The sequence below is a fragment of the Aureobasidium pullulans genome, assembly GCF_000721785.1.
Source record: "Aureobasidium pullulans EXF-150 unplaced genomic scaffold scaffold_8, whole genome shotgun sequence".
NCBI lineage: Eukaryota > Fungi > Ascomycota > Dothideomycetes > Dothideales > Saccotheciaceae > Aureobasidium > Aureobasidium pullulans.
Window position 1 is genome coordinate 760,300 of NW_021941028.1, and position 15,453 is coordinate 775,752.

Below are 15,453 nucleotides of genomic sequence, written 5' to 3' on the forward strand. Positions count from 1 at the left end.
AATGATTTGTTGTGAAGATTGTCATTGTGATTTCTTCTCAGCTCATGAAGAGCTCTACTCTACTCTATCTATTTCCTCGTTCTCATCTTCGTGATAGAAGCCATTCAGTCCAGCTAAAATACGTCTTTTCCCTTTCCTCCTCGTCCAAAACACATCATGATACACTTCATACCTGGACCTTGTGGTCATGAAGAAAGATAATCCCCCTGCGCCATGCAATCGCTAATGTTGGAACAATGTGTAAGAAAAACAGAAAAGTAAAAGCAAAGATACAGGACATGCAAAGATGTCTGAACAAAACAAAAAACAGATCTTATGCGACAATGCCATCGCCTTCGATCATCTCTTTGAGAATATCGCTTCCAGGGCCTTTGAGAGCCGAGATCAACTCAGAATGACCGACACAAGCAGCCATTCGTCTATCATCACCAGTAGCCGCGCCAGTGAAGCCAGACTTTGATCTTCTGCTAGGTGTGCGAGAAGGAGTCAATGGCATCGAGAATGACGAAGCACCCTTTGCCTCTACAGCAGATACAAGAGAAAGTGTCTCCAGACCACTGACTACGTCTCTGAACTCAATGCTGGTGAGTGCGTGAAGCAGGTTCTCGCGGTTGCATAGCGTGCTGTAGGCTTCATACAATTGTCTAATTGTGGGTGCAGAGTTGGCGTGCTTGGAAGGAGTCATTGGGAAGGTGACTACGCTGGGTGCCTCGCGCTTCTTCTTCTCAAGTGCAGATAGAGCACAGAGTACAGCTTTCTGCTGCAGGTTGAGAGAGGCCAGACGTTGGGATGCGCCGTTACTAAAGACAGCAGCCGTGACTTTGGCGACATGAGCGATTGTAGCTCTGGGTGCATTTTCGAGAGTGAGATGGCTGATTGATGAGAAGAGAGTGGTTTGGCGAGGGTCCTTGAGAGCAGACTTTTGGAAGGCAGCCAACTTGACAGCGGGAGACGCAAGGTTCATGTTCTCCTTTAGAGGTGTCTTGGAAGGGCTTCTCTCTTGCAGACGGATACGTGCTTGCTCGACCTTTGTCTCCGACTCGACCATATCGACAGCTCTTCTACAAATATCGAAGGCTTTTCTCAGATCGCCAGTCTGCGAGGCGACCTTCTTGGAACAGAATGTAATAGCTGCGGGATGTAAGAATGGAATGAAGTTGGGGTCTGATGGCGAAGTGTCCAATGACTTGAGCTTCGATGTAATGATGTGGGCGATTTGAGGAGCGTTATAAGGCATGAATGGCAGGAGATTCGGCTTGAGATTGCGCGACTTCAGACGAGGCAGAAATCGGTCAGTCAGATCAAGGGCGTTGGCAATTCCGATAAGAATGAGGCTCGAAGAAGGCTCCATGGACCATTCGAAGAGGCTGTACAACAACTTGAGATCTAGATCCACAAGGCGGTCAATCTCGTCCAGAATGACAACATACTTCTTCCCTTGCTCGAAGAAGTTGGCTCGCAGGAAGTCGAAGTCTGCAGCGCGTCCAGACAGACTGTTGAGATCGAGGTCTTTTGACAGGGTATTGGCCAGGTCTTTAGCTGTCTTGATACTCATGCAGTTGACGGTTGAGATGGCCATTCTCTGGTTCACAGCCGAAGTGAACTCTTGACAGACATCTCCCACGAAAGCACTCTTTCCAGTTCCTGGAGGGCCTGAGATGTATAGGCATCCACCTTCGCCAGAGTTGAGACGGTCCGAGATGAACGTGGACAGCTGCTCCTTCTCTTCTTCTCTTCCTACTAAGACACCTGGATCTGTACATCTCGCAAAGATCTGACGAGCTTGGTTGTAGACATTGTTGGCGGCGTTTGAAGGGGTGGATGGGCTGCGAGGACTCGAGGAATTGCTAGCGATGAGATGTTGATGTCTGGGTGTGATGGTGATTTTTGAGGCAAGGGCATCGCGATGTCTCGGTGTTTGTGGTGTAGCAAGCGGACTCGACTTTGCAGGAATGGATGATGGCTTGTTGGTCTTCGAAACAGAAAAATGGGCGCTGATCTTATTCGGCGATGCCGTTACAGGTTTCGAAGGAGTGGACTTTGGTTGTGTCACGGGAGAGGATACTGGGTTGAAGAATGGGTTGTCGTTTTCGTCGTTTCCCACCACCAGTGTCTCGCGGCGCTTTGCCCTCGTTTGTATTCCGGCGTCTGATGCTATACATATTGTCAGTCTCGTGAGACGCGTGGAGGGTTAGTGACTCTAACCATTTGTTGAACTCCGGGTACGCTTGCCGAGGACGGACGCTGGCATGTCTAGTGATATTTGCGGGAGGCGCGACCGTGATGATAAGATTGTGAATTGAAGAAGATACAAGTGATATGCTCAATGATGTTCAATGAATGGGAAGGAGCGACTCGAGATGGAATCGCGTAAAGTGCGCCGTGGACGCGTAAAGTGGAAATTGAGCTTCCCGCACGGACTCTTCGGACGCGCCTACATTCCATGCGTGACGCTGCTGCATCGCGACAATGTTATACGGTCTAGACTCGTCCAAGGAGTCGTACAATTATGGCCTTTGGAAGAAGCAGTCCACCGCCTTCCCACTCGTCGGCCAAGAAGCAGCAGTCGATTTCTAGCTTCTTCACACCCAAACAACCTGCTGCGAAGAAAGCCGCTCCATCTACGCCATCCGTAACCAAGAGACCATCAATATCCAATGCGCCTGAGCCAAATAGGGATGCTGGAGAGACAGCCCCGAAGAGCAGCCCACCCAAACCGAAACGTCCCTTCGAAGAGGACAGCGACGAGGATGAGGACTTGCCCGACCCCAAACGAACGCGTCCGAGTCTCGACAAACTTGAGAACGAATCATTGCCCGGCCATGCAGTGCAGCCACATAAGCCCTCGGTAGCCAATCTTGCTGCACCCGTCTCGGATCGTACCGCTAGATATATTTTCTCCAGCTCTCAACCCGACCAACCTCTCCAAGATCATCAGGACGATGAAGCGATTCGTAGACAGAAGGAACGTCTCCATCAAAAGTTTGTGAAGAAGCTGGGCCGACCTGACAGTCTTGCCGACATAAGACGTCGCAATCACTTCATTGATGAGGACCAGCCAGAAGGCGACGAGGATATGGATGAAGAGGAAGAGGAGGTACCAAAGCCCGCTAAAGGCAGAAAGGGCCCTGCTGCTCGAAAGACTGCTAGCAAGCTCACACCAATGGAGAAACAAGTCATTGACATCAAGAAAAAGCACATGGATACTCTTCTGGTTGTCGAGGTTGGTTACAAATTCCGCTTCTTTGGTGAGGATGCTCGCATCGCCGCAAAAGAGCTCCAGATCATGTGTGTACCGGGAAAGATGAGGTTTGACGAGCATCATTCAGAAGCGCATCTTGACAAGTTCGCTGGTGCAAGTTTTCCCACACATCGCTTGCATGTCCATGTTAAGCGTCTCGTCTCGGCCGGACACAAGGTTGGTGTTGTTCGTCAACTTGAAACTGCTGCGCTCAAGAAGGCTGGTGACAACCGCAATACACCCTTCGTCCGGAAGCTCACAAACTTGTACACCAAGGGTACATACATTGATGACATAGAAGGCTTAGATGGTCCTGTGGCTGCACCAGCTGGAGGTGCTCCCGCGACTGGCCATCTTCTCTGTTTGACTGAGTCGAATGCTGGAGGCTCCGGCACGGATGAAAAGGTGCGTCTCGGTATCGTCGCTGTTCAGCCCACTACAGGTGACGTGATATACGATGACTTCTTCGATGGCTTCATGCGAAGCGAACTTGAAACCCGCCTTCTTCATATCGCTCCCTGCGAGTTTCTCATCGTCGGTGCTGTATCCAAAGCAACAGAAAAGTTGGTCGAGCATCTTTCTGGCAGTAGGACAAATGTCTTCGGAGATCGCGCACGAGTAGAGCGTACCGAAAAGTCAAAGACGTTCGCTGCTCAAGCTTATACCCACATTTCTGACTTTTACGCTGGCAAGATGCAATCGGATGATACGTCGGAGGAGAAGTCTGCCATGCTTGACAAGGTACACCAGCTCTCTGAATCAGTCACGATGTGTCTCTCGGCCATGATCACTCATCTCACCGATTACGGTCTTGAGCATGTATTCGATCTCACCAAGAACTTCCAGTCTTTCAGTGCACGGTCTCATATGTTGCTGAACGGTAACACTCTATCGTCACTAGAGATCTACCAAAACCAGACAGATCACACTGAGAAGGGCAGCCTCTTCTTCATCCTCAACCGAACAAAAACTCGCTTTGGTCAACGTCTCCTCCGAAAGTGGGTTGGACGTCCTTTACTAGACCAACAACAGTTGCAGCATCGCATTGGTGCTGTGGAGGAACTTCTTGACACTGATCGTGCTATTCCCACCGACCGTATCAAGAATCTTCTGGCTCATGTGAGAGGCGACCTGGAAAAGTCGTTGATCAGAATCTACTACAAGAAATGTGCCCGTCCAGAGCTGGTATCTGTCCTCCAGACACTACAATCTATCTCCAATGAGTATTCGCACGTCAAGTCGCCGGAAGATTCGGGGTTCAAATCACAATTGCTTGCCGAGGCCATCGCATCACTGCCGCTGATATCCGAAGATGTCATCTCGTATCTCGAAAGAATTAACCTTCAGGCTGCCAAGGACGACGACAAATACTCTTTCTTTCGCGACCAACATGAGACAGAAGAGATCACCGACCATAAGGTTGGTATCGCATGCGTTGAACATGACCTGGATGAGCATCGTGGGGAAGCGGCGAAGATCCTCAAGAAGAATGGAGAGATCAAATACGTCACTGTATCAGGCATTGAGTTCCTGATTGAGATTGAGAACATACATCTCCAGAGGGTCCCTGCATCATGGGTCAAGATCAGTGGAACAAAGAAGGTATCGCGATTTCACACACCTGAGGTCGTCAAGCTCATCCGCGAACGTGATCAGCGCAAGGAGGCTCTCGCCAACGCCTGTGATGCCGCTTTTGCCGAGCTTCTTTCTGAGATTGGTGCCAAGTACCAAACCTTCCGCGATTGTATTCAGTCATTGGCAACTCTGGACTGCCTGCTCTCGCTAGCCGACATTGCAAGTCAACCAGGATACACAAAGCCTGAATTTATCACAGACACTGATGAAGTCCGTCTTGAGGTTAAGGAGGGTCGCCATCCGATGGTTGAACAGCTTCTTCTTGATTCTTATGTGCCTAATGACATCGAACTATCTTCTCAGGAGAGAGCTCTTCTCATCACTGGACCGAACATGGGCGGCAAGTCGTCTTATGTCAGGTCAGTAGCCTTGATCGGTATCATGGCACAGATAGGAAGTTGGGTTCCGGCGTCGCACGCAAGGCTGACACCACTGGATGCCATCTTCACGCGTATGGGTGCATTCGACAATATGCTCAAGGGTGAGAGTACCTTCATGGTGGAACTGTCGGAGACATCGGACATTCTGAAGCAAGCTACACCTCGTTCACTTATCATTTTGGATGAACTCGGTCGTGGTACAAGCACACATGATGGTGTGGCTATCGCACAAGCTGTCTTAGACTATGTGGTGCGTGAGACCAAGGCGCTCACTCTCTTCATCACCCATTACCAAGCACTCTCTCGTATAGCGGAAAGATATGACGCGAGAGAGCTTCGAAATGTGCATATGCGCTTTACTGAAGAGGTCGTTGGTGACGATCATACCGACATCACTTTCTTGTATGAGGTCGGTGAAGGTGTTGCACATCGCAGTTACGGCTTGAACGTCGCAAGACTTGCTGGACTTCCGAAAGACGTGCTCGACGTGGCTGCGATCAAAAGCACGCAGATGGAAGAAGAGGCAAACAGAAGAAAAATGGCGCATTTATCACGAGTGTTGTCGTCGACCCTTGAGAGCGAACAGTCATCGAATCTGGAACTGCTCGTTGCTGGTGTCGATATGATGTAACGAGCTAAACGAATGCACGACTTTTATGTTATTGCTGAGCAAGAAGGGTATTTGCTATGGTGCGGTTCGTATACTCATTGCCGCAAGCTCAAAATACAATAGACAACATGGGAGCTGTTGTTCAAGCAGTTAGCAGATCCTATCACCAAGCCAAAAATAGCCAGTGCGATCACAACTTGTAGGACGACAAAATGTCACATTTCATAAGTGGAGCTGCTAAATGTGCTATAGAGTTCTGTGGTTGGCTATAGCTTCTATGAGGTGAGCAAATTACCAATCCTGGTTCGGAGATCGCAGAGCATTGCGATCTTCCACCAATTGGCTGAGCTTATAGAGGTAGCCTAGATGCGTCCTGCGCTGGCTGGGTAAGTGGGACTCGTCTTGACGTGATTCGCAGTAGCATCGTGCTTTGCTAAGTGCTTCAATTCTGTCTTTTGAGGCAAGCGCGGGCGTTCGGCCAGTCAAACAGAATGAGAACGGACGAGTCTTGAGTCCAGTAAGAGCAAATGAACTTTCCTGACATCAGAAGTACTACATGTCTTGATAGCTCACTTTCCTTCCAATAATGGTTGTTGGCGGGTTGCGATGATATTGGAAATCCCAAGAGCAAACCGCCGTAAGCTTCTCGTCTGTATTGCATAATGGTATACCTCTGAGTCAGACAATAGTCACCTAGAGAACTTTTTTCCAACAATTCAAGTTTCAAAGCGCCCATGAAGCTGTGGCGATGAGTAACATGCTCTCATGACTTTACATAAATTCTGAACTTCTTCCTCACACTCTTCATTCCCAATCCTTCCCATTTGGAAAAAGTACAATCACAAGCTGATAAACCCAACTTAAGCATAACAACCAACCAAACGAACAAACTTCGATATTAAATACCATGGCACCCTTTTGGAGCATCATAGTCGCAGCAGTCGCCATCACCGGCGTCATGGGATCTCCTGTTGCCAGATCTGTGGTCCGCAGAGGCGATGTGGATGGCTGGACTGCAACTACCTCATCAGAAAACTGGCAGCCCACCGCAACGGCATCTGTCTCGTGGTCTGACGACGGCTGGAAAGATTTTAAATCATCAACTACCTCGCCGTCTGTCAGTATAGTCGCTGTACTGACTGCTTCCGCAACTTCTTCCACGGCCACTACAACCATCACACCCGTGCTTGTACCGGTGATTACCAAATCTTCCCCTGAATTTATTGACAGCACACCTGAGGAAGAACTCCCTCCCATGCAAACCATTGAGCCATGGCCCATCGAGGACGATGTTCCTGTTCCTGTGGAGCCGCCTGTCACTCCACCGGTGGTACCTGTTATCCCTCCGATCCCGCCGATTATCCCAATTATCCCAGACCCTTCCAGTGTTCTGGCCGGAGTCAATCTTATCAAGAATCTCGAAGAAGGAGTCGAGCATGCTACGAAATGGCTTTGGGATCTCACTCAGGAAGATGATGGTCACCGCGATAACAAGAAGATCGAAGAAGCCAAGAAGAAGGTCGAAGAAGCCAAGGAGAAATTGAACAAGGCCAAAAAAGAGGAAGAGCATAAGAATGCCGAAGAGAAGATCTCCTCAGACAAGAAGCTCAAAGAAGAACATGAACAAAAGGAGAAACAACAAGCCAAAGAAGCACGCCTCAAGAAGATCGAACAAGAGAAACTCGCAAAAGAGGCCGAAAGGGACAGAATCAAGAAACTCGAAGCCAAGAAAAACAGGCAAGAAAAGAAACTCCTTGAAGATGCTCCTGCGCCCAGCTTAAAGGCGTCTCCGACTCCCACAACATCCTCCAAATCCGCTCAACCAACAATCCACCACAACAAAGGTGAAGCAAGTATAAGCTTCCACGGCGAACACCACCACAAATTCCAACTCTACGGCAAAGACTGGGCAAGAGGAAAACACGACGCTACCAAATTGCACAAATCCCTCCAAAGCTGTGGTGTCAAGATCAAAGATTGGAACTTCCAATACGCAAATGACAAAAAGGAGATCAAAAAGCAAGATTGGACATTCTACGCCCAAGGAGAGTTCAACCATAAAACTCTTTCCGATGTGCTGTGTTTGAACAAAGCCATCCACGCAGCTAATGGACCGGAACATCTCATCTCTGTGACTTCTGAGCTCGACGAGGATAGATCATCTCCCTCTGCCTCTTCATCTGGCAAGCAAAATGAAGCAGTATCTTCTACCACCACAACGCCATCGGCACAACTTTCCTTCGACGGTAAGAAATTCACTTTTTTCGGTAAAGGGTTTGTGAAGGATGAGAAGAGTGGCAGGGAACTACAAAAGAAGTTTGGAGAATGTTCCAAAACAAAGGAGTGGAAGTTTTATACGCAGGAGAAGGATCATGGGATGAAGTTGAAGGAGCAAGGGTGGGACTTTTATGCTGAAGGTAGTGTCAAGAAGGTCAAGAAGGATTGTTTGAATAGGGTTATTCAGGGGTTGGGTGGGCCTGTTGGGGTTGTTCAGGGGTGAAATGTCAATGAGGGTGGTGGAGTGTGAGGTATTAGGACATTCGAAATTCGAAGTTTGAAGAGACCTATTGAGAAGGAATGTATGGCGAGAGAACCACTTTTACCAAGTGGATAACTGGTAGAAGCTTCAAGATACCGTTGACATGAATCAAACACAGTTCGGGTGAAACCCCTATGTCTTCTTTATCGGGAGGAAATGCACAGTGACATATCAATGGTACGAGAAGATGCCTTTGACCTGACCTACAGATGCTTTGTCTCCCCTGCCTGCCTCTACTCTGCCATTGGGTTGATGCATCTGGGGTGACAGCAGTAGTCATGCTTACAAATTGCCTCAAAACGCTAGCTCGAAGCAACCGAAGCCTGCGTTTCCCCAAAATCCGTTTTCGGGAGATCGAGTGTGCCACAAACAGGGCCATGTTCAAAGATGGGTGCAAAGTCAGCGAACAGTTTTGGGTATGCGGCGTGATCAGAAAGTCTAAGATAAGCTCCTCGGGTGTGATTTTATCGTAGTCTGCTTCTTGGTCTTTTTTTCCTTCCATAGCTCTTTACATTCTGAACTTCTTCTCCTCTTCCTCACGGAGCTGTGCGGTAGCCTCGCGAACCATCCACTCGCGTCTGTCCTCCTTCATGGCAACAAAGACCCAGAACCAGTGCAGCGTCTCCATGAATAAGAAGGTGAAGATAAATGAGTTCTTGACAAGGTCGAGAGGGTTGGAGTCGCCTTTGAGAGCTCGGAGGGTCGAGGTGGTAGTGTCGTCGCCTCTGGTGAGATAGATGTATCCGGTGCTGGCGAACAGCATAAACAGGCGGAAAGGAAGAACATTGGACCAGTATTCGAGGCAAGAGCGTTCGGGAAGGCTGGCTGCGATCAAGTCGCTAACACCGAGGAAGGCTAGGATGATGGATGCGAGGGCGGTGATCTCGGTAGGTTTGCTGAAAGCCGATGTGGCAGGCTGTGTTTCTTATCATCAGCCAATGCTATGACATTCTCAAGGTAATGGTACTCACGACTTGCATCGACTCTCCCAGAATGACGACGATGTTCTGCTCAGCAAGCACATGCGGCTTGTACAGGAAGAGGTATGCCGCCGTTATGTGAGCAAGCGACACACTCTTGATGAGGGTATATGACGAGATTCTGAAGCCCATTCTTGCAACTGTGAACTCTCAATTGCTCGGTGGTGATGTTTGGTCGAGAAGTTGTCTGCTTCTAAGATTATTTGTCTCCTTGGACGCGTCGGCCGAATTGCTTCCGGCTGGTGACGTTGCTCATTCTGCCGGTCCTACTTTCCTATCGTGGCAGGCGGTGAACCATGACGCGCTTACCAATATCGCTATCTATCGTTCCTACCCATCTGCCTCTTGACATTGTAATTGTCTACTGTCAGCCTATACTCACTATGGAGAAGGAGCCTTTGCTTGGTGAATTGCCTCGTGAGGCTACGAAACCTAAATCTCGCAGTCTCATCACGGCGATACGCCTTCTTGCCTTCACCTTTGCCGCGTCATTCGCCGGGTGCTACTTCCTTACTGGTTTTTGGCCTCTTGATTATGTCGTCTACTCACCAGCTGAGAGAGTACTCATTCGCAACCCATTGATCGGTAAGCTTTGTTCATACATCCCACTCATGTTCTACTACAGCCCAAGAAAATGCCAACACGCTTCTTTATCTCCATAACCATATATCAATGCACGACCTGGACTCTCGTGACTGACCAAAATACTAGATGGTCACAATGATCTTCTTATCCTGATGCGAGTCTTGTATGGCAACCATATCTATGATCCTGAATTTACGGACAAGATGGAGAATGGTGGTCTCGGTGGCCAAGTCGACATCCCGCGTATGAACAAGGGCAAAGTTGGTGGTGCATTCTGGAGTGCTTTTGTACCTTGCCCGGCCAATGGCTCAGACTTCTCTGATGCGGCATATGCTCCATACGTCAAGACCACACTGGAGCAGATTGACCTCTTCAACCGTCTCTCCGAGATGTACCCTCGATACTTCTCACCGGCCGGCGACTCTGCAGCAGCACATCGTGCCTTTGCCTCGCATAAGCTGATTTCTCCTATGGGTATCGAAGGTCTTCATCAGATCGGTAACTCAATCTCCACCCTGCGTCTCTACCATAAGCTAGGAGTTCGCTACGCAACTTTGACCTGGAACTGCCATAACGCCTACGCAGATGCAGCTTTGATCTCAAACTCCGACAACCAGACTGTTGTTGCACCTCCTCTCTGGGGCGGCGTTTCACCTGCAGGCAAGAAGCTCATCCAGGAAATGAACAGACTCGGCATGCTGGTCGACCTCAGCCACGTGAGTCAAAACACCATGGCCCACGTCTTTGGTCATGGAGAAGACGGCTGGCAGGGCAGCATCGCCCCACCAATCTTCAGTCACTCGAGCGCCTACTCTATCTGTCCTCACCCCCGCAATGTTCCTGACCACATTCTCCCATACGTCAAGGCCGCTCGTGGCATCGTCATGATCAACGCCAACCCAGATTTCATCAGCTGTCGTGCCTCAAACAGCTCTTCTGGTCTTCCTGAGTTCGTCCCCGAGACTTCAACCATCCAGCAGGTGGTCAAGCATATCAAGTACATCGGAGACATGATCGGCTACGACTACGTGGGCATCGGCACAGACTTCGACGGCATTGAGAGCACACCGAAGGGCTTCGAAGATGTGTCGAAGTTTCCCGATCTGGTGACGGAGATGCTCAAGCAAGGTATCAGTGAGCATGATGCTGGCAAAGTCGTGGGCAGAAACATCTTGAGAGTCTGGGCTGATGCTGATGCCGTGGCCACTTGGATGCAAAGGAAGGGCGTCTTGCCTCTTGAAGATGAGGTCAAGCACCCTTGGGAGTGATGCAAGATAATCGATTTCCTAACTATATTCTGATTAGCCTAATACACTATGCATGTTGATGCGTCTATCGCGATTGTAAGAACAGTGACTTTGTCTTTTGACACAAACCCAGAGACCCCCACTGTGACTCGGGCCACAAAGATCAAGGAGGAAATGAAGAGCTGTCTCCAACGCCGGCTGTAAACTCGATTTGCACTTTCTAACTGATGCCTGGATGAAGGCATGGGTCTCACTGATGAAAATACTCGATAGCATTGGACACAATTCGAAGCGCACAAAGCGAGCAAAAGGTCTATCGCAAAGATGGTTTGGATTAGAACAGAAGAATGAGCTTTGCTTTATTGTATGGTTGTGTAGGCAAAGGAACAAACATAAGTCGTTAGTGCGTGGCAAGAGAGCCTCTCCATTGATTGCCCCTTCTCGATCATTACTCCGGACTACTGAATTCGTATATCCGTCATCAGCCAATTTGCAAAGAACGATGGTAGAGGAGGCTGATTGAAGAGAAACGGAGCGCTTGGCCGTTGGTGCATGGTTTAACAGAAGCAGTGGAGTGTTTTGACAGCAGAGCTGGCCATGAACTCGGCGGTCGATCTTGATAAATAGCCAGCAGGAGAGTCAACGAGGGAGCCAGCAAGATGTTAGATGATGCTCGCTAAGAAAGCCAGTCGCAAAAGCTGATTCGAACATGGCCTTGTGGTGCTCAGAAGGTCTCTACTCCCTGTCGATGAATGTCGTGGGTTCCGTAAGTCGTCTCACAAAACTCCCATCTCAGACCTTCTTACGCTTCTGGCCCGGCAAAGCGGCCGCAGCAGCGGCATCTCTCTGCGCCAACTGCATCTTCAAACCCGCAATTTCGTCCTGCAGACCCCTTACAGCCTCCCACAGCTCATCGACATCCTGCTGCGTAGGTGCAGGAGGTTGAGCAGCAGCGGCTTGAAAGTCCGCAGCCGTGGTTCCAGCACCGCTCACGCCCAGCGTGCCAGTCGCGGCTTTGGTCTTGTGGTTTTCGCGATAGCGGCGTTTTGCTTCTTCGCGCTCGGCATCAGTGTGGTATTTACGTGGGCGACCTCTGCCTTTCTTGGCGGATTGGGATATCAGAGACGGTGATGCTGCTGTGTTTGTGTTGGTGAAGTTGATGCCGTTGGTAGAGTCTCCCATGTCAGGGCTTTGTGGTGCTGCCGAGCTGATTGGGGAGGACGAGCTTCCAGCCATGTTTTCGTTGTCGTTCATGATTTTTTGCGCACTGGTGTTCTACAAAATTATGGACAAAATTTGCGATCAGAAGTGGAGAGAATATATCTGGGAAGGAGCGATTGTTTGTTAATTGCTTGCGGATGAGAAAAGTGTTTGTGATGATTTATTTGTGCTGGTGAGGGAAGGAACAAGGGAGGAAAAAGGAAGAAAAAAGAATTCTTTGTTTTCTTTGCATTTTTCTTCGTCCCCGCTTGTGCTTGACGTAATCGGCCTGCAAAGGAAATCGGCTACAAACAATTCAACTCTTCAACTCTTCAACTTCAACGAGGGAAAGTCGTATCTACCGATTGGGGGAAGCAGATGTCAGACGCCGTCGTGCTAATTCCAACGAAGGTACTTATGACTGCGACAAATACATTGAATGGTATGCATCTCAATCCGACAGCCGTGAACTTTCCAGTAGCTGTGACTTCTGTCATTCTTCAACCCTTACCAAGGAGACTGCACGCAAGCCCGCTATGCAACAACTGTATCAAGCAAACTGCACGGGCCCACCAACATGTTCGCTCGCCAAACTACAGGTCATTGCATTAGGGACGCTGCCCCATGGCACCCTGACAGGTAGCGTCAGTCCAGTCTACCCGCAACACAACTGGGCGACAAGCCGAACCGCCAATTCAGTCTCAAGGTCTTGAGCCGGTAGCAGATCTGAAGCGATATGGTCGAGGAACGCCAGCTACTGGTCGAATGCAGCGCATCGCATAAAGTCTGCAAGGGGCTCGATTTCCACTTTACACCTCTTGATTCTCCTTCTCAAATCAACAATACATCCGCTCGACCCCACAAGATGTACGTACCTTTATCGATGTCTCAACATGTCAAACCAGGTCTCTCCTGTATCCCGCATTCTCTGAAACAGAGCCGCCTCGGTCGTGGTGGCGACGCGCCGTTTTGGTAGCTGAGGAAATCCAACGTTCGACTTGACCAGAACGTACTGACAGAGCAGTAATTCTCCCAGAACAGTAAGTCGGCTCCTGTAAACAGTGAGAAAGACGTTTCCGTTCCTGTGGTCTATCAGTCAAGATCGCCTATATCTTTGGTCATGGCTGCACATCTGTGGGTTCCTTAATTCTACATATTCCTTCCATTTCATACGATCATTTCCATATCTTGAGCAAGACTCATACCACTCATTTTTCACTATGAAGAGCACTATCATTCTTTCCGCCTTTTCTTTGGCTTCTCTTGGCTCTGCTGCGGTCCATGGAGAGCGTGGCTTTGGTCTCCAACGCCATCAGGCTCTGCATAGCAATAGCAGTAGCAAGACCACTGCAGTCACCACAAAGGCTACTTCTAGCAGTGTCAAGACCTCGACTCGGCCGACAACATCAGTAAAGAGCTCTAGCAGCTTGGTCAAATCCAGCTCAAAGTCATCTTCCAAGGTTTCAACATCGAGCAAGATCTCATCATCAAGCAGAATCTCGTCATCGAGCAAGGCCTCATCGTCAGTCAAGGCCTCATCATCGGTCAAGGTTTCATCATCAAGCAAAGCCGTCAGCAGCTCGGTCAAGTCAGCCTCCAAGTGCTCAGCTTCAGCCAAAGCATCGACCACATTGACCAAACGCGCAACTGCAAGCTCGACGACACTGAGTCTTGCCTGGAAAGCTGGTCTTTCCGGTTACCCTGGCATCGAGACCCTCGACATGTTCAAGCAACAATGGGTCCCATACATCTCCTGGTACAGCAACTACGAGCCTGTTGCACCAAATATTCAAGCTTCCGATCACACCGTCGTTGGTGCACCTATGCTCTGGGGCAAGGGTGATCAATGCCTCACAAACAACCCCGATGGCCCAGTCGACAAGTGGAGACTCGGAAACTTCACCGAGTACGTGACAAGCGGCGAGACAACCCCGAATGTCTTCTTCGGCTTCTACGAGCCCGATTGCGACTGCCCGTCTTCCAGTCACATCACCGACGTCAACGTCGGTGTTCAAAAGTGGAACGAATTGATCAAGCCTCTCCGCAACCGCGGCATCGCACTCGGCTCACCACCTATGTGCACACAGCTCGATCAATCATGGTTGACCAACTTCGCCGCCCAGGGCGTCACCTGGGACATCACTAGCATCCACGTCAACAAGCCTACCGTCGCAGAAGGCATCAAGGTCGTTGAATACTACGTCTCCAAGTTTGGCAAGCCCGTATGGGTCAGCGAGTTCACCTGCGTCAATGATCAGAACTGGAGTTCGTGTGGTGACCAAGCTACTGTTAATGCTTTCATCGACGGTATGGTCAAGTATTTTGAAGGCAATGACATGGTTCTTGCTTATGGTGCAAACAACGGAGAGGGTGTTCCCGGTGTCTGGAACTTGATGACCAGCTCTTGGCCTCCTCAGCTTACTGCTACTGGTCTGCACTACCAGTCTGTTTTGAAGACTCTTGCTGGCCAACAGTGCTAAGCATTCGGATCATACGCGTTTTGAGTACTTTTTGTAATGCGTCTAAAAGATAAATGCCTGTTCTCCACGCTTGTACATAGGGACACATAGGTTTAGATTCAAGGGCAGGACCCTAAACAATACACTACCATCTTCTACGAACACTTTCTTCTCCTCTTACCACTTCCCTTCTATCACTTTTCTTTCTGTCCACAGACTGATTCTCTGACAGCAAACACTCTGCCGTATTCCCGAAACATAGGAAATCCTTGCCGAAGGAACCCTACGAATTGAAGAAAAGACCTCCAAGTATCGCTCTCTGCGGAGGACGTGCTCAATATCATCGTGTACTTGGATGCGTTGGTTGATGCGCATCGCTGCGGCTTGAGAGTCAATGTGACAAACTCTAGCACTCAGGGAGGTTAGATCCGAAGAGGCACAAATTACCTTTTACTGTATGCATGGGTACTAGCAGTGTTACCTCTGAACATCGATACATTTCCTAGTCATCTTCCCACGACAATCAAGTTTTGGGCAAAAGGTGAGAAAGAACAAATCGAGTTCAAAGCTAGCTGAA

At 49.4% G+C, this 15,453-nt stretch overlaps 8 protein-coding genes across 8 annotated transcripts; 4 read left to right on the forward strand and 4 right to left on the reverse strand.

Moving 5' to 3' along the window:
• Positions 1-8: 8 nt before the first annotated feature.
• Positions 9-2,297, reverse strand: M438DRAFT_296088 (cell division control protein). The gene is made up of 2 exons (XM_029901895.1): positions 2,206-2,297; positions 9-2,154 (listed from the first exon to the last, which is right to left on the reverse strand). Exons 1-2 carry the CDS (start codon positions 2,249-2,251, stop codon positions 314-316), a joined length of 1,887 nt encoding a protein of 628 aa, XP_029761193.1. The 5' UTR covers positions 2,252-2,297; the 3' UTR covers positions 9-313.
• Positions 2,298-2,509: 212 nt separating this feature from the next.
• On the forward strand, positions 2,510-5,887 carry M438DRAFT_272998 (uncharacterized protein; the record flags this gene model as incomplete). Its single annotated transcript, XM_029900595.1, has 1 exon — positions 2,510-5,887. One exon carries the CDS (start codon positions 2,510-2,512, stop codon positions 5,885-5,887), a length of 3,378 nt encoding a protein of 1,125 aa, XP_029761194.1.
• Positions 5,888-6,808: 921 nt separating this feature from the next.
• Positions 6,809-8,538, forward strand: M438DRAFT_345215 (uncharacterized protein). The gene has a single exon (XM_029905399.1). It carries the CDS (start codon positions 6,825-6,827, stop codon positions 8,364-8,366), a length of 1,542 nt encoding a protein of 513 aa, XP_029761195.1. The 5' UTR covers positions 6,809-6,824; the 3' UTR covers positions 8,367-8,538.
• Positions 8,399-9,083, reverse strand: M438DRAFT_205309 (uncharacterized protein). The gene has a single exon (XM_029899368.1). It carries the CDS (start codon positions 8,905-8,907, stop codon positions 8,431-8,433), a length of 477 nt encoding a protein of 158 aa, XP_029761196.1. The 5' UTR covers positions 8,908-9,083; the 3' UTR covers positions 8,399-8,430.
• M438DRAFT_374248 (uncharacterized protein) lies at positions 8,914-9,517 on the reverse strand (the record flags this gene model as incomplete). Its single annotated transcript, XM_029908491.1, has 2 exons — positions 8,914-9,321; positions 9,377-9,517. 2 exons carry the CDS (start codon positions 9,515-9,517, stop codon positions 8,914-8,916), a joined length of 549 nt encoding a protein of 182 aa, XP_029761197.1.
• A 251-nt stretch (positions 9,518-9,768) lies between these two features.
• Positions 9,769-11,238, forward strand: M438DRAFT_272181 (uncharacterized protein; the record flags this gene model as incomplete). The annotated part of the gene is made up of 2 exons (XM_029900542.1): positions 9,769-9,970; positions 10,097-11,238. 2 exons carry the CDS (start codon positions 9,769-9,771, stop codon positions 11,236-11,238), a joined length of 1,344 nt encoding a protein of 447 aa, XP_029761198.1.
• Positions 11,239-12,009: 771 nt separating this feature from the next.
• Positions 12,010-12,453, reverse strand: M438DRAFT_355012 (uncharacterized protein; the record flags this gene model as incomplete). The annotated part of the gene is made up of 1 exon (XM_029907001.1): positions 12,010-12,453. The coding sequence occupies one exon, from the start codon at positions 12,451-12,453 to the stop codon at positions 12,010-12,012; it is 444 nt and encodes a 147-aa protein (XP_029761199.1).
• Positions 12,454-13,499: 1,046 nt separating this feature from the next.
• On the forward strand, positions 13,500-15,040 carry M438DRAFT_345218 (uncharacterized protein). The gene has a single exon (XM_029905400.1). The coding sequence runs from the start codon at positions 13,638-13,640 to the stop codon at positions 14,895-14,897; it is 1,260 nt and encodes a 419-aa protein (XP_029761200.1). The 5' UTR covers positions 13,500-13,637; the 3' UTR covers positions 14,898-15,040.
• Positions 15,041-15,453: the final 413 nt, after the last annotated feature.